The sequence below is a fragment of the Scyliorhinus torazame genome, chromosome 14, assembly GCF_047496885.1.
Source record: "Scyliorhinus torazame isolate Kashiwa2021f chromosome 14, sScyTor2.1, whole genome shotgun sequence".
NCBI classification, from domain to species: domain Eukaryota; kingdom Metazoa; phylum Chordata; class Chondrichthyes; order Carcharhiniformes; family Scyliorhinidae; genus Scyliorhinus; species Scyliorhinus torazame.
Genome location: NC_092720.1, coordinates 144,675,468 through 144,697,009, shown reverse-complemented (window position 1 = coordinate 144,697,009; position 21,542 = coordinate 144,675,468). Strand labels below are relative to the sequence as shown.

At 45.0% G+C, this 21,542-nt stretch overlaps 1 protein-coding gene across 2 annotated transcripts in view; it reads right to left on the bottom strand.

The window, feature by feature from the left end:
• Positions 1–21,542, bottom strand: part of ryk (receptor like tyrosine kinase) — a 492,414-nt gene that overhangs the window by 4,233 nt on the left and 466,639 nt on the right. For both annotated transcript variants that reach the window (XM_072474977.1, XM_072474976.1), the window contains one exon: positions 21,232–21,391. In XM_072474977.1, coding sequence (XP_072331078.1) covers positions 21,232–21,391 — 160 coding nt within the window. The remainder of the gene's footprint in view (positions 1–21,231; positions 21,392–21,542) is intronic.

Sequence of the window (21,542 nt, the reverse complement as noted above, 5' to 3'; positions counted from 1 at the left end):
ACTTCACCCCATTTTAATTTCTATTAATGTATTTTAATTTCTTCCATCAATCCGTTCTTCCCTCACCACTGACTTCCCCCACCCTGCCCATTAGGGGCATCTGTTCCCTGTTCCAAGTCCTTTGACATACTGCTCATTTTTATTCTGCCATTAACACATTTTGATCTCTTAATGCACCACAATCAGTGCCCTTCTTAGCTATTATCACCACCATTTACATTCCCTTTGTCTTTCTGTCCATGACATCTTTGTCAATCTCCATCTATCCAGCCCCACTCCTCGACGTCAGCTCCCCCCCTCCCCATAACAGTATAAATCTCAGTACGAAGTCTTACAACACCAGGTTAAAGTCCAACAGGTTTGTTTCGATGTCACTAGCTTTCGGAGCGCTGCTCCTTCCTCAGGTGAATGAAGAGGTATGTTCCAGAAACACATATATAGACAAATTCAAAGATGCCAAACAATGCTTGGAATGCGACCATTAGCAGGTGATTAAATCTTTACAGATCCAGAGATGGGGTAACCCCAGGTTAAAGAGGTGTGAATTACATCACGCCAGGACAGTTGGTAGGGATTCGCAGGCCAGATGGTGGGGGATGAATGTAATGTGACATGAATCCCAGGTCCCGGTTGAGGCCGCACTCATGTGTGCGGAACTTGGCTATAAGTTTCTGCTCGGCGATTCTGCGTTGTCGCGCGTCCTGAAGGCCGCCTTGGAGAACGCTTACCCGGAGATCAGAGGCTGAATGCCCTTGACTGCTGAAGTGTTCTCCGACTGGAAGAGAACATTTCTGCCTGGTGATTCTTGCGCGATGTCCGTTCATTCGTTGTCGCAGCGTCTGCATGGTCTCGCCAATGTACCACGCTTCGGGACATCCTTTCCTGCAGCGTATGAGGTAGACAACGTTGGCCGAGTCGCACGAGAACGTACCGCATACCTGGTGGGTGGTGTTCTCACGTGTAATAGTGGTATCCATGTCAATGATCTGTATAAATCTCATCCTATTTCCAGTTCTCTCTAACTTTGACAAAGTCATCCAGACTCAAAACTTTAGCTTCGTTCTCTCTCCAGCATTTTCCATTTTTGCTTCAGATTCCCGCATCTGCAGTAATTTGCTTTTATCTTAGTCTCCGAGGTGCCTTCATCAATCTTCCTGATTTTGGATTGATTTCTTTGAGGTTGAGTTCATTCTGAATTCTCTCCGTTCGATACGAGTACCCTTCTCCTCGGTAGCTGTAGTGTTTCTTGTTCTTTTATCTTTCAGCATCTGAGCAATGAGCCGAAGATTCTATTGGCTTCCTTTCACAGAATCACAGAAAAATATAGTGCAGAAAATGCTCTTCGGCCCATCGAGTCTGCACCGCTGCATGAAAGGCACCTGATCTGCCAGTCCTAATCCCATTTGCCAGCACTTAGCCCATAGCCTCAAATGTTAAGACGTGACAAGTACTCATCCAAGTACCCTTTAAAGGATGCGAGGTAACCCACCTCTACCACCCTCCAAAGCAGTGCACTCCAGACCGTCGCCACCCTCTGGGTAAAAAGGTTTTCTCTCAAATCCCCCTTGAACCTCCCACTCTTCACCTTGAACTTGTGTCCCCTCGTAACCGATCCTTCAACTAAAGGGAACAGCTGTTCCCTATCCACCGTGCCCAAGCCCCTCATAATCAGGTCGCCCCTCAATCAGGTCGCCCCTCAGTCTTCTCTGCTCCAGCGAAAACAACCCAAGTCTATCCAACCTCTCTTCATAACTAAAATGTTCCATCCCAGGCAACATCCTGGTGAAATACCTCTGCACCAGTTCCAGTGCATCGCATCCTTCCTATAATGTGGTGATCATTACCTCTGCACACAGTACTCCAGCTGTGGCCTCACCAATGTTCCAAATAACTCCAACATGACTTCCTTGCTTTTGTGCGGAGTCTGCACATTCTCATTGTCTGTGTGGGTTTCCTCCGGGTGTTCCGGTTTCCTCCCATAAGTCCCAAAAGACGTACTGTTAAGTAATTTGGACATTCTGGATTCTCCCTCTGTGTACCTGAACAGGGGCCAGAATGTGTTGACTAGGGGCTTTTCACAGTAACTTCATTGCAGTGTTAATGTAAGCCTACTTGTGACAGTTTAAAATTATTTCAAAAATGTTGGAAAACAAACTTTCCAATCCTTTATCAAGTAAAAATCGATGCGTTTCATTTAGAAGTAGGCCGTATTGCATGTGAACGACATGTCTTGCAGCTTTTCTTGCTGTTTTATAAACTTGACAAAGTTCATTTGGCTGCAGGGAGCAGTGCAAAAGTTCCTCACAGTAATCAGGATCATGTTTTAAAAATTAATTTTGAAGCAATCAGCCTCATTTCACTTGATTGTACTAATCATTAATTAGAACAGGTTGATTATCAAATGCAATGGAGGAGAAAATGTAATGTTCGCATTGTTCGCACCAGTCAGAAATGGACATACGCACCTCATTGAATTTGCTTTCTCAGGCATAATATAAAGTTTCCAAATTTACTTAATTTGTTTATCACCTGCGCTTGGTTGATAATTAGTGTTCACCATTTCTTTGTCGCTAAATGATGTTTGGCAACATTGCAAATGAGAGCCATCATAATTTTGATACATATGTGCAGGTACGAACTAGTTTCCTCATCTGAAAAATGTACTAAAAATAGAGCACAAGGTATTTGTATTCCGTGGGTTAGGTAGATAATATTGTGCATATGTTTTATAGTAAATATATGTGTTATAATTAGAATTTTGCATCTAATACACATCATTTGCATTGCAATTCCTGTGGCTCATATATCTGTAGAATGTATATTAATGATTAGCTGAACTATGACTTTCTGCTAAATCAATTATCACTGCCTATATGTGAATGATTCAAATCAAGAGCATAAACACATAAAATTAGACCCCTTGTGTCTGCTCCGCAATTCAATACCATCGTAGCTGATGTGTGGCTTCAACTGCATTTCCCACCGGTCCCCATATCCCTCAATTCCCCGAGACACCATCTGTCCATCTCGGTCTTAAACATATTCATCATGGAACATCCACAACCAATTTGGATACAGAATATCCAAATACACATCCTCTGGAGTGAACAAATTTCTCCTCAGTCCAAAATGATTGGGCTTTTAACATACAGACAGAGTCCATAAGTGAGGGCACTTTTTTCACACAGACGGTGGTGAGTATTTGGAACGAGCTGCCAAAGGCAGTCGTAGAGGCAGGTACAATTTTGTCTTTTAAAAAGCATTTGGACAGTTATATGGATACAATGGGTAGAGAGGTAAATGGGCCAAATGCGGGCAATTGGGACTCGTTTTGTGGTTAAAAACTAGGTGGCATTGGCAAGTTGGTCTGAAGGGCCCGTTTCCATGCTGTAAACCTCTATGACTCTATAAGGGGACCAACACACTGCCAGTATTGAATGCCTGATCAGATATTATCTGGCAAGTGTGGATCATATTTCAGCATTGTATCTATTGTATCAGTCAACACAAAATTAGCCAAACCATCTATCAGCTTAATTTGAAATTAGCTTTGGGGATTTTCCAATGACATGCTTCTGCGTAATACTTGCTGCACTAGTGTGTTGGAAGTGAATTACAGATTCAGAGATTAATTAGTTCAGCTTGTCTCAGTTGAACATTGAACAGCACACCATCAGGAACTTACATAATAACAAATACAGATTTTCCAGCAGATAACCGGCTCAAAGTTCTGTAAGGTAACTGCCAAGATTGCTCGCAACTTGTCCTTGATCCAAACATAGGCAAAAACATTGAATTCCAGAGATTTTATTTTTATTAATTCATAGGATGTGAGCTTCACTGGCTAAGTCAGCATTTATTGCCCATCCCTAACTACCCTTGGGATGGTGGTGGTGAGCTGACTTCTTGGACCGATGCAGTCCATGAGGTAAGGCAACGCACAGTTCTGTAGGAAGGGAATTCCAGGATCTTGACCAGTGACAGTGAAGGAACAGTGATATATTTCTAAATCACAATGGTGTGCGGCTTAGAGGGGAACTTGCAGGTGAACTGGTGTTCCCATGCGTCTGCTACCCTTGTCTTTCAATGTGGTAGAGCTCGCAGGTTTGTAAGGCACTGTCAAAGAAGCTCTCCATCACACTCCAGCAAACCCCTGATTTGTGCCTTGTAGGTGGTGAACAGGCTTTGGAGACTGAGGAAGTGGGAAACTATCTGCAGGTTTCCAGACTCTGACCTGCTCTTATAGTCATATTTACATGGTTGGCTGGTCCAGTTAAGTTTCTGGTCAATGGTATCTATGTCCTGCTGTATCCTCTGACAATCCTCAACACTATCTGCCACTCCACCAACTTTGGTGTCATCCGCGAACTTACTAATCAGACCAGCTACATTTTTCTCCAAATCATTTATGTATCGTCCAAACAACAGAGGCCCCAGCAGAGATCCCTGTGGAACACCAGTCGTTACAACCTTCCATTCAGAAAAACACCCTTCTACTTTGCCTTCAGTGAACGAGCCAGTTCTGTATCCATCTTACCACCTCACTTCTGATCCCATCTGACTTCATGTGGAGTGAACCAAATTGGCTAAAGACTGGTATCTGTGATGCTGGGGACCTTAGGCAAAAGTGACTGCACTTGACAACAAGGCATCATTTGACTAAGTGAGGCAACAAAGGTCCCTTGCAAAACTGAAGTCAATGGGAATCAAGGGAAAATACTGCCAAAAGCCAGAGTCTTTCCTGGCATAGAATTTACAGTGCAGAAGGAGGCCATTCGGCCCACCGAGTCTGCTCTGGCTCTTAGAAAGAGCACCCAACCCAAGCCCACATCTCCACCCTGTCCCCATAACCCAGTAATCCCACCCAACACTAAGGGCAATTTATCATGGCCAATCCACCTAACCTGCATATCTTTGGACTGTGGGAGGAAACCCACGCACGCACGGGGAGAATGTGCAGACTCCGCACAGCCAGTGACCCAAGCCGGGAATCGAACCTGGGACCCTGGAGCTGTGAAGCAATTGTGCTAACCACTGTGCTACTGTGCTGCCCGAAGGTGGTTGGCATAAAGGAAGGTGGTTGCGGTGGCCACTCATCTCAGTCCCAGGTCATTGCCGCCATGGTTCCTCAGGGCAGTGTTCGAGAGCAAATAATTTCAAACTTTCCTTCAATGACCTTCCCCCAAATGTAAGAAGTGGGGATGTTCAACTGCTTTGTAATTTTATAGACTGTTACCAGGTTACGCTCAGTCCTCTCTTGACTGGATAAAAGTCTCAGCCTGTTTAGTCATTCTGTATAATTGTACTCTCTCAGTTCTGACCACAATTGTCTAAATTTACTGCATTGGAACTATGGACCAATGAGCCTAACGTCGGTAGGAAGGAATTGCTGAAGTCAATTATCAAGGATTTCATCGCACAGTATTTGGAAGGCAGTGGTGTAATCAGACAAAGTCAATATGGATTTACGAAAGGAAAATCATGCTTGACAAATATATTAGACTTCTTTGAAGATGTAACTAGTAGAGTTGACCAGGAAGAACCGATGGATGTGGTTTATTTAGACTTTCAGAAGGCTGAAAGAAGCTGTCTCTCAAATCGACTACAAGTTGCCTGCTATTTCTGTGAGCCAACAGTGAAAACCACTACAAGCTGAAAGAAAAGATAACATCCATCTGAAAGCCTAGATTGGAGAAGAAACAAACTTGAAGATGTCCCTCTCTTGAAGATGTCCCTCTGAAACAAAAGACTCTTATCCTTTTACTTTCATCATTATTGTACACCCCTCTTTCACCTCTGTTTGTCTGTGTATGTGATACACATACACACATATATATATATATGATATATATATAGGCAAGTTAAAGGGAGGGGGGTGGATTACAAAATTAGATAGTAATTAACCAGTTGTAATTGTTGCCTATATAGTTTAATAATAAGTTAATTGTGTTTAAATTTACAAACTTGGTGACTATATGTATTAGGCTGCCGAAGATCTTGGGTATTTTAAAATAAAAGTTAATTTCAACAGTGTTGCAACTCCGGGCCAAGTGGGGCTGGAATTGACCGCGCCCTGGCCCGGGGTGTTGTAACAATTTTGAGTCCATCCACACTGCCTACAATATTGGCGATCATTGTGTCATGGAAAACCTAGCCGAAATCAGGAGGCATGCCTTGAACATAATAAAAATGTAATATAAAGGATCAGGAGGTCATTTGAATGAAAAAATGAAATGAAAATCGCTTATTGTCACAAGTAGGCTTCAAATGAAGTTACTGTGAAAAGCCCCTAGTCGCTTCGAGCCTGATTCGCCATTCAATGAGATCATGGTTGATCTTCAACATAATTTTCCTGGACTACCCTCGATGTTTTTAACATCCAGAAATCTATCAATCTCAAACATATTCAAACGATTGTGCCTCCACAGGCCTCTGGGGGCAGAGAATGCCACAGATTCACCACCCTCTGAGAGTAGAAATTCCTCCTCATCTAGTTTTAAATGGTTATTCTAAGGCTGTGTCCCCTGGTTTGAGACCCCATCCCCAGCCAAGGGAATTATCTTTCCTACACCTACCCTGTCAAGCCCTGTAAAAATTTTGTTTGTTTAAAAGAGATAACTGAGATCACCTCTCAGTCTTCTAAACCTCAGAAAATAAATGAAGGCAGCACAGCAGCACAGTGGTTAGCACTGATGCTTCACAGTACCAGGGTCCCAGGTTCAATTCCTAGCTTGGTCACTGTCTGTGCGGAGTCTGCACGTTCACCCAGTGTCTGCGTGGGTTTTCCTCCGGGTGCTCCGGTTTCCTCCCACAAGTCCCGAATGATGTGCTTATTAGGTGAATTGAACATTCTGAATTCTCCTTCAGTGCACACAAATAGGCACTGGAGTGTGGCAACTAGGAGCTTTTCAGAGTAACTTCATTGCAGTGTTAATGTAAACTTACTTGTGACAATATTAAAGATTATTATAAAGACTGTCTACTTAACAGTTCCTCATTGTGTCTTCTGCAAACTTGGAAATATTACCATCAATCTGCACATCCATAGATTGGTGGCACCGTAGCACAGTGGTTAGCACTGCTGCCTCAGCGCCAGGGACTCGGGTTGAATACCAGACTCGGGTCACTGCCTGTGTGGCGTTTGTACATTCCCCCCGTGTCTGCGTGGGTTTCCTTTGGTTTCCTCCCACAGTCCAAAGACATTCGGGGCAAGTGGATTGGCCATACTAATTGCCCCTTAATGTCCAGGGGTGTGAATGTTAGGTTATGGGGTTGCAGGGATAGGGTGGAACATGGATCGGTGCAGACTCGATGGGCCAAATGGTTTCCTTTTCCACTGTAGGGATTCTAAGATTCTATGAATAGCTGGGACCCAAGCACTTATCCCTACTGACCCCTTGCTCTTCCCGATATATATTAATGACCTAGACTGTGTTGTTCAGGGTAAGATTACAAATGTGAGGTTATCCATTTTGGTAAGAATAACGGCAAAAGGGATTATTATTTAAACGATAAAATATTAAAACATGCTGCTGTGCAGAGAGACCTGGGTGTGCTAGTGCATGAGTCGCAGAAAGTTGGTTTTCAGGTGCAACAGGTGATTAAGAAGGCAAATGGAATTTTGTCCTTCATTGCTAGAGGGATGGAGTTTAAGACTAGGGAGGTTATGCTGCAATTGTATAAGGTGTTAAGTGAGGCCACACCTGGAGTATTGTGTTCAGTTTTGGTCTCCTTACTTGAGAAAGGACGTACTGGCACTGGAGGGTGTGCAGAGGAGATTCACTAGGTTAATCCCAGAGCTGAAGGGGTTGGATTACGAGGAGAGGTTGAGTAGACTGGGACTGTACTCGTTGGAATTTAGAATGATGAGGGGGGATCTTATAGAAACATACAAGATTATGAAGGGAATAGATAGGATAGATGCGGGCAGGTTGTTTCCACTGGCGAGTGAAAGCAGAACTAGGGGGCATAGCCTCAAAATAAGGGGAAGTAGATTTAGGACTGAGTTTAGGAGGAACTTCTTCACCCAAAGGGTTGTGAATCTATGGAATTCCTTGCCCAGTGAAGCAGCAAAGGCTCCTTCATTAAATGTTTTTAAGATAAAGATAGATAGATTTTTGAAGAATAAAGGGATTAAGGGTTATGGTGTTCGGGCCGGAAAGTGGAGCTGAGTCCACAAAAGATCAGCCATGATCTCATTGAATGGCGGAGCAGGCTCGAGGGGCCAGATGGCCTACTCCTGCTCCTAGTTCTTATGTTCTTATGTTCTTATTTCAAAAGTTGCAGGTAATACAAAGGTTGGAAACTTTCTCAACTGTTGATGAGGATGGTCTTGAATTTCAAAAGGACATCGATATATTGATGGATTGGGTTCAATGCAGAGATGTGTGAGGTGATTCGTTTTGTCAGGAAGAACATGGAGAGACAGCATAAAATAAATGGAGAGACTCTAAAGGAGGTGCAGGTACGGAGGGATCTCAGTCTATAGGTACAAAGTCATTGAACGTGGCAGGATATGTTAAGCGAGCAGTTAATAAAAGATGCAGCATCTTAAGCTTTATTAAGAGGGGCATTGAGTACCTTGAGTAAGGAGGTCACAATGAACTTGTATAAGACACTAGTGAGGCTTCATCTGGAGACTGAGTCCCATTCTGGGTGCCATACTTGAGGAAAGATGTAAAGGCTTTGGAATGAATACAGAGGAGATTCACAAGAATGATTCCAGGGATAAAGAACTGCAGTTGTGAGGATAGATTGGAAAGACTGGGGCTGTTTGTGATAGTGATGTTTAAGGGGCATCTTGACAAGTACATGAATAGGATGGGAATAGAGGGATACGGGGCCCGGAAGTGTAGAAGATTTTAGTTTAGACGGGCAGCATGGTTGACGCAAGCTTGGAGGGCCTGTTCCTGTGCTGTATTTTCTTTTGTTCACCTTGGAGAAAAGGAGGATGAGAGGAGATTGTATAAAGGGATGCAAGATCCTGAGGGCTATGGGACAGGGTAAATAGCAAGAAACTGTTTCCGCTCAAGAGAGCATCAAGAATTAGAGGGCACAGCACAATTAGGGAAGCACAAGTGGATAGCACTGTGGCTTCACAGCGTCAGGGTCCCAGGTTCGATTCCCCACTTGTTCACTGTCTGTGCGGAGTCTGCACGTTCTCCTCGTGTCTGCGTGGGTTTCCTCCGGGTGCTCCGGTTTCTTCCCACAGTCGAAAGACGTGCAGGTTAGGTGGATTGGATTGGTCATGATTACTGCCCTTAGTGACCAAAAAGGTTAGGAAGGGTTATGGAGATAGTGGCTTAACTGGGTCGGTGGAGACTCGATGGGCTGAATGGCCTCCTTCTGCATTGTATATTTTATGTACTGGTCTATGTACTTCAAAATAATTAGCAAAAGGTTGTAAAAGTGATAACAGGAAAGCATTTTTCATCCAGAGTGTGTTTGGAATCTAGAACAAACTGGCTGAGGTAGGTTTAATCGAGGTATTCAAAATGGAATTGGATTGCTATCTGAAAAAAGAATGTGCAAGGTTATGGGGATAAGGCAGGGGACGGGGGAATAGGTAGAATGGTCTTTCAGAAAGCCAGTGTTGACTTGATGGGCCAAATGGCTTCCTTCTGCACTGTAAAGATTCTGTGATTCCCCATTAACCACAGCCTGCCATCCTGGAAATAACCCATTTATACCTACTCTGTTTCTGGCCATTGACCAATTCCCAATCCATGCCACACAAAAGGTTGCTGCATAAGATCAAGATGCATGGCATTAAGGGGAAAGTAATAGCATGGATAGAGGATTGGTTAATTAATAGAAAGCAAAGAGTGGGGATTAATGGGTGTTTCTCTGGTTTTCAATCAGTAGCTAGTGGTGTCCCTCAGGGATCAGTGTTGGGCCCACAATAGTTCACAATTTATATGGATGATTTGGAGTTGGGGACCAAGGGCAATGTGTCCAAGTTTGCAGACGGCACGAAGATGAGAGGTAAAGCAAAAAGTACAGAGGATACTGGAAGTCTGCAGAGGGATTTGGATAGGCTAAGTGAATGGGCTAAGGTCTGGCAGATGGAATACAATGTTGACAAATGTGAGGTTATCCATTTTGGTAGGAATAACAGCAAAAGGGATTATTATTTAAATGATAAAATATTAAAACATGCTGCTGTGCAGAGAGGCCTGGGTGTGCTAGTGCATGAGTCGCAAAAAGTTGGTTTTCAGGTGCAACAGGTGATTAAGAAGGCAAATGGAATTTTGTCCTTCATTGCTAGAGGGATGAAGTTTAAGACTAGGGAGGTTCTGCTGCAATTGTATAAGGTGTTAGTGAGGCCACACCTGGAGTATTGTGTTCAGTTTTGGTCTCCTTACTTGAGAAAGGACGTACTGGCACTGGAGGGTGTGCAGAGGAGATTCACTAGGTTAATCCCAGAGCTGAAGGGTTGGATTACGAGGAGAGGTTGAGTAGACTGGGACTGTACTCGTTGGAATTTAGAAAGATGAGGGGGGATCTTATGGAAACATATAAGATTATGAAGGGAATAGATAGGATAGATGCGGGCAGGTTGTTTCCACTGGCGGGTGAAAGCAGATTTAGGGGCATAGCCTCAAAATAAGGGGAAGTAGATTTAGGACTGAGTTTAGGAGGAACTTCTTCACCCAAATGGTTGTGAATCTATGGAATTCCTTGCCCAGTGAAGCAGTAGAGGCTCCTTCATTAAATGTTTTTAAGATAAAGATAGATAGTTTTTTGAAGAATAAAGGGATTAAGGGTTATGGTGTTCGGGCCGGAAAGTGGAGCTGAGTCCACAAAAGATCAGCCATGATCTCATTGAATGGCGGAGCAGGCTCGAGGGGCCAGATGACCTACCCCTGCTCCTAGTTCTCATGTTCTAATGTTCTTTGTTCCTGATGTCAGACTAAAGGGTCTGGAGATCCCAGTTTTCTCTCTCCCTCCTTTCTGAAATAGTGGGGTTATATAACCATTCCAAAGTCTGCAGAGTTTTGAAAGATGATCATTTCTGCGTGCACTACGTCAACAGCCACCTCCTTTAACATTTTAAAGTTACTGGGCCAAAACATTACCCCCAGGGAAAGGAAAAAAAAGCACCAAACATTTTTCAACAAAACAATATTATTCAGTTTAAAATTAAGTGAATTAAAAACAACAGAACATTAACAGCCACTATTAAATTGAAGACTCGGACTGATTTCAGTACCGATAGCAACCTGTCCATGATTTGCGTGTCAGCCTCACATGATTTCAATCTTGTGTTTAACATGATAATTATCAAATCTTGATAATTCATTGCTTAATATTCCTCCGACTTCAAATCAAATAAATACTTGGCAAAAACAACAATGATAAAAAACAAAGGATTTAGAATTACAAGAAGAAAAAAATGAAATGTTATGCTGGAATTACCAAAAAAAAAATAGCTACTTGACCTGGCTGCTGAGGGTTAACCTCCAATGATGCAGTTACAGTATAAATTTCTCCCATGCCCTCTTGGAGCAGCATCAGGAGGAGCCCAGCTCCCAATGCCCATTTGCTGATTACCATGTTGAGTACAGCGGATGTGCCTTGCCACCACTGCTGGTGCCCCTCTCATGCAGTATGAATGAAGTTATCCCTGGAACAAAAAACTTGTATGAGGAACAGTTCAGGACTCTGGGTCTGTACTCGTTGGAGTTGCGAAGGATGAGGGGGGATCTTATTGAAACTTACAGGATACTGTCAGGCCTGGATAGAGTGGAAGTGGAGAGGATGTTTCCACTTGTAGGAAAAACTAGAAGCAGAGGACACCATCTCAGACTAAAGGGACGATCCTTTAAAACAGAGATTAGGAGGAATTTCTTCAGCCAGAGGGTGGTGAACCTGTGGAACTCTTTGTCTGTGGAGGCCAAATCACTGAGTGTCTTTAAGACAGAGATAGATAGGTTCTTGTTTAATACTCCCAGGTGCAAGGGTACGTGATGTCTCGGATCGTGTTTTCCGGGTCCTTAAGGGGGAGGGGGAGCAGCCCCAAGTCGTGGTCCACATTGGCACAAACGACATAGGTAGGAAAGGGGATAAGGATGTCAGGCAGGCTTTCAGGGAGCTAGGATGGAAGCTGAGAACTAGAACAAACAGAGTTGTTATCTCTGGGTTGTTGCCCGTGCCACGTGATAGTGAGATGAGGAATAGGGAGAGAGAGCAATTAAACACGTGGCTACAGGGATGGTGCAGGCGGGAGGGATTCAGATTTCTGGATAACTGGGGCTCTTTCTGGGGAAGGTGGGACCTCTACAGACAGGATGGTCTACATCTGAACCTGCGGGGCACAAATATCCTGGGGGGGAGATTTGTTAGTGCTCTTTGGGGGGGTTTAAACTAATGCAGCAGGGGCATGGGAACCTGGATTGTAGTTTTAGGGTCAGGGAGAATGAGAGTATAGAGGTCAGGAGCTCAGATTTGACATCGCAGGAGGGGGCCAGTGTTCAGGTAGGTGGTTTGAAGTGTGTCTACTTCAATGCCAGGAGTATACGAAATAAGGTAGGGGAACTGGCAGCATGGGTTGGTACCTGGGACTTCTATGTTGTGGCCATTTCGGAGACATGGATAGAGCAGGGACAGGAATGGATGTTGCAGGTTCCGGGGTTTAGGTGTTTTAGTAAGCTCAGAGAAGGAGGCAAAAGAGGGGGAGGTGTGGCGCTGCTAGTGAAGAGCAGTATTACGGTGGCGGAGAGGATGCTAGATGGGGACTCATCTTCCGAGGTAGTATGGGCTGAGGTTAGAAACAGGAAAGGAGAGGTCACCCTGTTGGGAGTTTTCTATAGGCCTCCAAATAGTTCTAGGGATGTAGAGGAAAGGATGGCGAGGATGATCCTGGATAAGAGCGAAAGTAACAGGGTAGTTATTATGGGAGACTTTAACTTTCCAAATATTGACTGGAAAAGATATAGTTCGAGTACATTAGATGGGTCGTTTTTTGTACAGTGTGTGCAGGAGGGTTTCCTGACACAGTTTGTTGACAGGCCAACAAGAGGCGAGGCCACATTGGATTTGGTTTTGGGTAATGAACCAGGCCAGGTGTTGGATTTGGAGGTAGGTGAGCACTTTGGGGACAGTGACCACAATTCGGTGACGTTTACGTTAAGGATGGAAAGGGATAAGTATACACCACAGGGCAAGAGTTATAGCTGGGGGAAGGGAAATTATGATGCCATTAGACGCGACTTGGGGGGGATAAGGTGGAGAAGTAGGCTGCAAGTGTTGGACACACTGGATAAGTGGAGCTTGTTCAAGGATCAGCTACTGCGTGTTCTTGATAAGTATGTACCGGTCAGGCAGGGAGGAAGGTGCCGAGCGAGGGAACCGTGGTTTACCAAAGAAGTGGAATCTCTTGTTAAGAGGAAGAAGGAGGCCTATGTGAAGATGAGGTGTGAAGTTTCAGTTGGGGCGATGGATAGTTACAAGGTAGTGAGGAAGGATCTAAAGAGAGAGCTAAGACGAGCAAGGAGGGGACATGAGAAGTATTTGGCAGGAAGGATCAAGGAAAACCCAAAAGCTTTCTATAGGTATGTCAGGAATAAGCGAATGACTAGGGACAGAGTAGGACCAGTCAAGGACAGGGATGGGAAGTTGTGTGTAGAGTCTGAAGAGATAGGCGAGATACTAAATGAATATTTTTCGTCAGAATTCACTCAGGAAAAAGATAATGTTGTGGAGGAGAATGCTGAGATCCAGGTAAATAGATTAGATGGCATTGAGGTACGTAGGGAAGAGGTGTTGGCAATTCTGGACAGGCTGAAAATAGATAAGTCCCCGGGACCTGATGGGATTTATCCTAGGATTCTCTGGGAGGCCAGGGAAGAGATTGCTGGACCATTGGCTTTGATTTTTATGTCATCATTGGATACAGGAATAGTGCCAGAAGACTGGAGGATAGCAAATGTGGTCCCTTTGTTCAAAAAGGGGAGCAGAAAAAACCCCGGCAACTATAGACCGGTGAGCCTCACGTCTGTAGTGGGTAAAGTCTTGGAGGGGATTATAAGAGACAAGATTTATAATCATCTAGATAGGAATAATATGATCAGGGATAGTCAGCATGGCTTTGTGAAGGGTAGGTCATGCCTCACAAACCTTATCGAGTTCTTTGAGAAGGTGACTGAACAGGTAGACGAGGGTAGAGCAGTTGATGTGGTGTATATGGATTTCAGCAAAGCGTTTGATAAGGTTCCCCACGGTAGGCTATTGCAGAAAATACGGAGGCTGGGGATTGAGGGTGATTTAGAGATGTGGATCAGAAATTGGCTAGCTGAAAGAAGACAGAGGGTGGTGGTTGATGGGAAATGTTCAGAATGGAGTTCAGTTACAAGTGGAGTACCACAAGGATCTGTTCTGGGGCCGTTGCTGTTTGTCATTTTTATCAATGACCTAGAGGAAGGCGCAGAAGGGTGGGTGAGTAAATTTGCAGACGATACTAAAGTCGGTGGTGTTGTCGATAGTGTGGAAGGAAGTAGCAGGTTACAGAGGGATATAGATAAGCTGCAGTGCTGGGCTGAGAGGTGGCAAATGGAGTTTAATGTAGAGAAGTGTGAGGTGATTCACTTTGGAAGGAAAAACAGGAATGGGGAATATTTGGCTAATGGAAAAGTTCTTGAAAGTGTGGATGAGCAGAGGGATCTAGGTGTCCATGTACATAGATCCCTGAAAGTTGCCACCCAGGTTGATAGGGTGGTGAAGAAGGTCTATGGAGTGTTGGCCTTTATTGGTAGAGGGATTGAGTTCCGGAGTCAGGAGGTCATGTTGCAGCTGTACAGAACTCTGGTACGGCCGCATTTGGAGTATTGCGTACAGTTCTGGTCACCGCATTATAGGAAGGACGTGGAGGCTTTGGAACGGGTGCAGAGGAGATTTACCAGGATGTTGCCTGGTATGGAGGGAAAATCTTATGAGGAAAGGCTGATGGACTTGAGGTTGTTTTCGTTAGAGAGAAGAAGGTTAAGAGGAGACTTAATAGAGGCATACAAAATGATCAGAAGGTTAGATAGGGTGGACAGTGAGAGCCTTCTCCCGCGGATGGAAATGGCTAGCACGAGGGGACATAGCCTTAAACTGAGGGGTAATAGATATAGGACAGAGGTCAGAGGTAGGTTCTTTACACAAAGAGTAGTGAGGCCGTGGAATGCCCTACCTGCTACAGTGGTGAACTCGCCAACATTGAGGGCATTTAAAAGTTTATTGGATAAACATATGGATGATAATGGTATAGTGTAGGTTAGATGGCTTTTGTTTCGGTGCAACATCGTGGGCCGAAGGGCCTGTACTGCGCTGTATTGTTCTATGTTCTATGTTCTAAGGGGATCAGGGGTTATGGGGAGAAGGCAGAAGAATAGGGATGAGAAAAATGTCAGCCATGATTGAATAGCGGAGCAGATTCGACGGATGGAGTGGCCTAATTCATCTCCTATGTCTTATGGTCTTATAGTATAATTGCCTTCCTCTCAGTCTGACTCATGGATCACTCTACTGTGAGGGTAATAAACTGGCAAATAGCTTAAGTTTGTTACTGTTGTCTTATTTGTGTTATTTATCAATAACCTTTTTTACGCAATGACTTATATTTTTGTTGCTGCTGTTCAACAATTGAGGTAAATTGCAACCTTTTGAAACTTTGAAAAATTTGAACACAAGGTACAAAACAAAAAGACTGGACACTTCACAAATAGACTGCCTGGACACTTCACAAATAGAAAGCTTAATGATGGGGACTAAAATTCAACACAGGTGCCCCCCCGGCATCCTATGTATTCTGAATGGAGAAGCAGCGAAAGCCGGAGTCAGAATTTGAGGCGTCGCCCCTCCACTAACACATTCTCTTTCTTCCAAGTTGCTTCAGCAATCATAGGACCCTTCCACCCCATTTCCTTTCTGGGTCTCTGTTTTTCTTAGGCTGCTGCATGGCCTGGATTTTGGGCAGGGCCCAACCTGGACAACTCAATAGTCAACAATATACTGTTGACTTCCTCTTCATTGCTGTTGACAAGAGCTGGAGATGACAGGCAGAGGTGGTTAGTGGGGTCCTGCGCTCACCTCCATTTCTGGGCTCTTGCCCAAATCGCCCCCACCTCTCGCCATCTGCCAAAATATGAAGGCAGAATCCACAATAATACAGCTACTGATCACTGCTGCTTTACTTGTAAAAACATGCATGAATAATTGCTTTGCTCAAATCCAAGTTTACCTTTTCTATGAAGCTGTGATTCTGAACATGGATTTCCTACAACACTCGCTGTCACCCCACCCATCCTCCTGCACACACTCTCGCTCTCCTCTATGATCCTTCGCTCACTCCGCTACATGGCCTGAGGTCTTCTGTGTCCCCCACTCCTCTTACCGGTGGGTACTCTAAACGTTCCACTGCTTTCTCCTCTGTCCTCTGCCTCACCTGCTACTGGGCTGGGGTCCGTGACCTCACTCACTCCTGGTACTCACCACAGCCACCAGACCCTTACCTCAAGTGTTCAGTGCTTATCCCCCGCTGGGCGTTTCTCCCCGCTCGGCATTCCTCCCGCTCAGCGTTTTCCACTCACTCAGTGTTGTTTCCCCACTGAGTGCAATTCTCCTTCTCGGTGCGTTTCCCCTGCCCCGTGCTGTTCCCCCAGCCCGCTGCTGTTCCCCCAGCCCGCTGCTGTTCCCCCAGCCCGCTGCTGTTCCCCCAGCCCGCTGCTGTTCCCTCGCTCGATGCGTATCTCCCGTTCGGCGCTTTCCCTCACCTAGTGCTGTTCCCCTGGTGGGTGCATTTCTCCCACTGGATGTTGAGCCCCCGCCCGGTGCTTTCCCCCCCCCGGCCGGTGCCGTTCCCCCCACCCGGTGCTGTTCCGCCCGCCCGGTGCTTTCCCCTTGCATGCCGCTAGCCACTTTTCCCCCCTTGTGCTATCTACCCGCTTTCCGTTTTTCTCCCTCGTGCTTCCCCCCCCCCCCCGCTTGTCGTTTCACCTTTGCTGCTTTCCCCACCCCAGTGTGCTTTTCCCCCTTTCCACTTTCTCCTTGTGCTTTTCCCTTTGCCACTTTCCCCCTTTGCGCTTTTTCCCCTTGCTACTCCCCCCCCCCCCCCCGTGTGCTTTTCCCCCTTGCCACATTTCCCCCTTGCCACTTTCCCCCCTGTTTGCCGCTTTTCTCCCTCGGGTCTGCTCCGCCATTCAATCATGGCTGATATTTTTCTCATCCCCATTCTCCTGCCTTCTCCCCATAACCCCTAATCCCCTTATTGATCAAGAACCTATCTATCTCTGTTTTCAAGACACTCAGTGATTTGGCCTCCACAGCCGTCTGCGGCAAAGAGTTCCACAGATTCACCACCCTCTGGCTGAAGAAATTCCTCCTCATCTCAGTTTTAAAGGATCGTCCCTTTAGTCTGAGATTGTGTCCTCTGCTTCTATTTTTTCCTACAAGTGGAAACATCCTCTCCACGTCAACTCTGTCCAGGTCTTGCAGTGTCCTGTAAGTTTCAATAAGATCCCCCTCATCCTTCTAAACTCCAACGAGTACAGACCCAGAGTCCTCAACTGTTCCTCATACGACAATTTGTTCATTCCGGGGATCATTCTTGTGAATCTCCTCTGGACCCTTTCCAAGGCCAGCACATCTTTCCTTCTATATGGATCCAAAAATGCTCACAATACTCCAAATGGGGTGTGACCAGAGCCTTATACAGCCTCAGAACTACATCCTTGATCTTGTATTCTAGCCCTGTCGACATGACTGTTAATATTGCATTTGCCTTCTTAACTGCTGACTGACGTTAACTTCAAGAGAATCGTGAGCAAGGACTCTCAAGTCCCTTTGTGCTTCTGATTTCCGAAGCATTTCCCCATTTAGAAATGGTCTATGTCTAAATTCCTCCTTCCAAAGTGCATAACCTCACACTTTTCCACATTGTATTTCATTTGCCACTTCATCGCCCACTCTCCTAGCCTGTCCAAGTCCTACTGCAGCCCCCCTGCCTCCTCAATACTACCTGTCCCTCTACAGATCTTTGTATCATCTGCAAACTTAGCAACAATGCCTTCAGTTCCTTCCTCCAGATCATTAATGTATATTGTGAAAAGTTGTGGTGCCAGCACCGACCCCTGAGGCACACCACTAGTCACCGGCTGCCATCCTGAAAAAGACCCCTTTATCCCCCTCTCTGCCTTCTGTCAGTCAGCCAATCCTCTATCCAGGGCAGGATTTTTCCCCTGAACACCATGAGCTCTTAACTTATTTAGCAGTCTCCTATGCGGCACCTTGTCACAGGCCTTCTGGAAATCTAAATAAATCATGTTCACTGGCTCTGCTTTGTCTAATTTCCTTATTACTTCCTCAAAGAATTCTAACAGATTTGTCAGACATGACCTCCCTTTGACAAAGCCATGCTGACTCACTCCTATTTTATCATGCAATTCCAAGTACTCCGCCATCTCATCTTTAATAACAGACTCTAAAATCTTACCAGTGACCGAAGTCAGGCTAACCGGCCTATAATTTCCCGTCTTCTGCCTCCCTCCATCTTAAACAGTGGTGTTACATTAGCCACTTTTTAGTCCTCTGGTACCCTTCCTGCCTCCAGTGATTCCTGAAAGATCATCTCCAATGCCCCCACAATCTCCTCAGCTATCTCTTTTAGAACCCTGGGGTGTAGTCCATTCGGTCCAGGTTATTTATCCACCAGACCTTTCAGTTTCCCCAGAGTAATTCTTGGTAATGGTCACTGCACTCACCTCTGCCCCCTGGTTCTCCTGGAGCTCTGGCATCCCACTGGTGTCTTCCACTGTGAAGACTGATGCAAAGTAACTATTCAGTTCGTCTGCCATTTCTTTAATTCCTATTATTACTTCTCGGGCCACATTTTCCTGTGGTCCAGTGTCTATTTTTGCCTCTCTCTTATCTTTTATATATTGAAAAAAACTCTTCCTTTATATTACTAGCTAGCTTGCACTCATACCTCATCTTCCCCCCCCCCCATATTGCTTTTTTAGTTGCCCTCTGCTCACTTTTAAAGGCTTCCCAATCCTCTGGCTTCCCATTAATCCTCGCCACTTGGTATGCTTTTTCTATAGCTTTTATGCTGTTCTTGACTTTCGGCGTCAGCCATGGATACCTTGTCCTCCCCTTAGCATGTTCCTTCCTCCTTGGGATGAATTTCTATTGTGCCTCGCGAATAACCCCCAAAACCTGCTGCCATTGCTGTTCCACTGTCTTCCCTGCTGGGCTCCTTTTCCAATCAACTCTGGCCAGCTCCTCCCTCATGTCTTTGTAGTTACCCTTATTTAATTGCAATACCGTTACATCTGATCGTCAAAAATACAAATGACAGTGTCCAAAATACTTCTGTTTTGTATGGGTCAATGTCATACTGCGCAGTACCTACCAAACCAGAGAATGTTTTTTTCATTCACTGGATGTTCCTATGTTCTTATGTTAGCTTCGCTGGTTAAGCCAGCATTTGTTCCTCATCTCTAATTGCCCTCGAGAAAGTGGTGGTGAGCGGTCTTCTTTAACTGCTGCAGTCCATGTGGTTTAGACACACCCAGAGTGCTGTTAGGGAGGAAGTTCCAGGTGTTTGATAGTGAAGGAACTGCAATACATTTCAAAGTAGGATGGCAAGAGGAGTTTTTCCAGGTGGCGGATGTTCCTGTGCATTTCCTGCCCTTTCCTTCTAGATGGTGGAGGCTGTGGGTTTCCAAGGTGTTGTGGAAGGAGCCTTGGGGAATTCCCACAGTGTATCTTGTAGGTTGTACACACTGCTGCTACTGCGGGGTCAGGAAGTGAATTACTCGCCACAGGATTCTGAGCCTCTGACCTGCTCTTGCAGCCACAGTATTTATGTGGCTAGTCCAGTTCAGTTTCTGCTCAATGGTAATCCCCAGGATATTGTTAGTGAGGGATTCTGTGATGATAATGCCATTGCATGTCAAGGGACGATGGTTTCTCTCTTATTGGAGATGTTCAAAGCTTGGCACTTGTGTAGCACGAATGTCATTTGACATATTGTGCAAGTATTGCTTCATTTGGACAAGGACTGCTTCAGTGTGAGGAGTTGTGAGCGAAGCTGAATGTTGTGCTGTTATCAGCGAACATCCCCATTTCTGACCTTATGATGGAAGGAACAACAAAGAACAAAGAACAAAGAAATGTACAGCACAGGAACAGGCCCTTCGGCCCTCCAAGCCCGTGCCGACCATACTGCCTAACTAAACTACAATCTTCTACACTTCCTGGGTCCGTATCCTTCTATTCCCATCCTATTCATATATTTGTCAAGATGCCCCTTAAATGTCCCTATCGTCCCTGCCTCCACTACCTCCTCCGGTAGTGAGTTCCAGGCACCCACTACCCTCTGCGTAAAAAACTTGCCTCGTACATCTACTCTAAACTTTGCCCCTCTCACCTTAAACCTATGCCCCCTAGTAATTGACCCCTCTACCCTGGGGAAAAGCCTCTGACTATCCACTCTGTCTATGCCCCTCATAATTTTGTATACCTCTATCAGGTCGCCCCTCAACCTCCTTCGTTCCAGTGAGAACAAACCGAGTTTATTCAATCGCTCCTCATAGCTTATGCCCTCCATACCAGGCAACATTCTGGTAAATCTCTTCTGCACCCTCTCTAAAGCCTCCACATCCTTCTGGTAGTGTGGCGACCAGAATTGAACACTATACTCCAAGTGTGGCCTAACTAAGGTTCTATACAGCTGCAACATGACTTGCCAATTCTTATACTCAATGCCCCGGCCAATGAAGGCAAGCATGCCGTATGCCTTCTTGACTACCTTCTCCACCTGTGTAGCCCCTTTCAGTGATCTGTGGACCTGTACTCCTAGATCTCTTTGACTTTCAATACTCTTGAGGGTTCTACCGTTCACTGTATATTCCCTACCTGCATTAGCCCTTCCAAAATGCATTACCTCACATTTGTCCAGGTTAAACTCCATCTGCCATCTCTCCGCCCAAGTCTCCAGACAATCTAAATCCTGCTGTATCCTCAGACAGTCCTCATCGCTATCCGCAATTCCACCAATCTTTGTGTCGTCTGCAAACTTACTAATCAGACCAGTTACATTTTCCTCCAAATCATTTATATATACAAGGATGAGAATGAGCTATCTGAAAATTGTGTTCACTATGAAGTTATTTTCTCAATTATTCAGAGATTTAAGTTTGTTTATATTTGAAGACTGCTTTAGTATTGTATGCTGAAGAATTTACTTACCACATCACTAGCACTAGAAAACTCATTGTTGACAAGGCTTTCAAGTGCCATCCACCGAACAGGTCTATTCTCATTGTCCCCCAAGCAGTGGTAGTCCATCGGGAAGAGATCCCTGGAAAGAGCATTGTCTGTAATCTTTACCTGAAGGCTTTCGTCAATTCTAGGGTAAATGATAGAGAACTGAATTATTAGCGTTATAATTTAAATGTTCAAAAATGTGAATTTTTAAGTCAGAATAAGTAAAATCTGGTATATATTATCAGATTCTCAAAACGAACACACAGGACAGGCCTTTCATGTAATGAAAATCA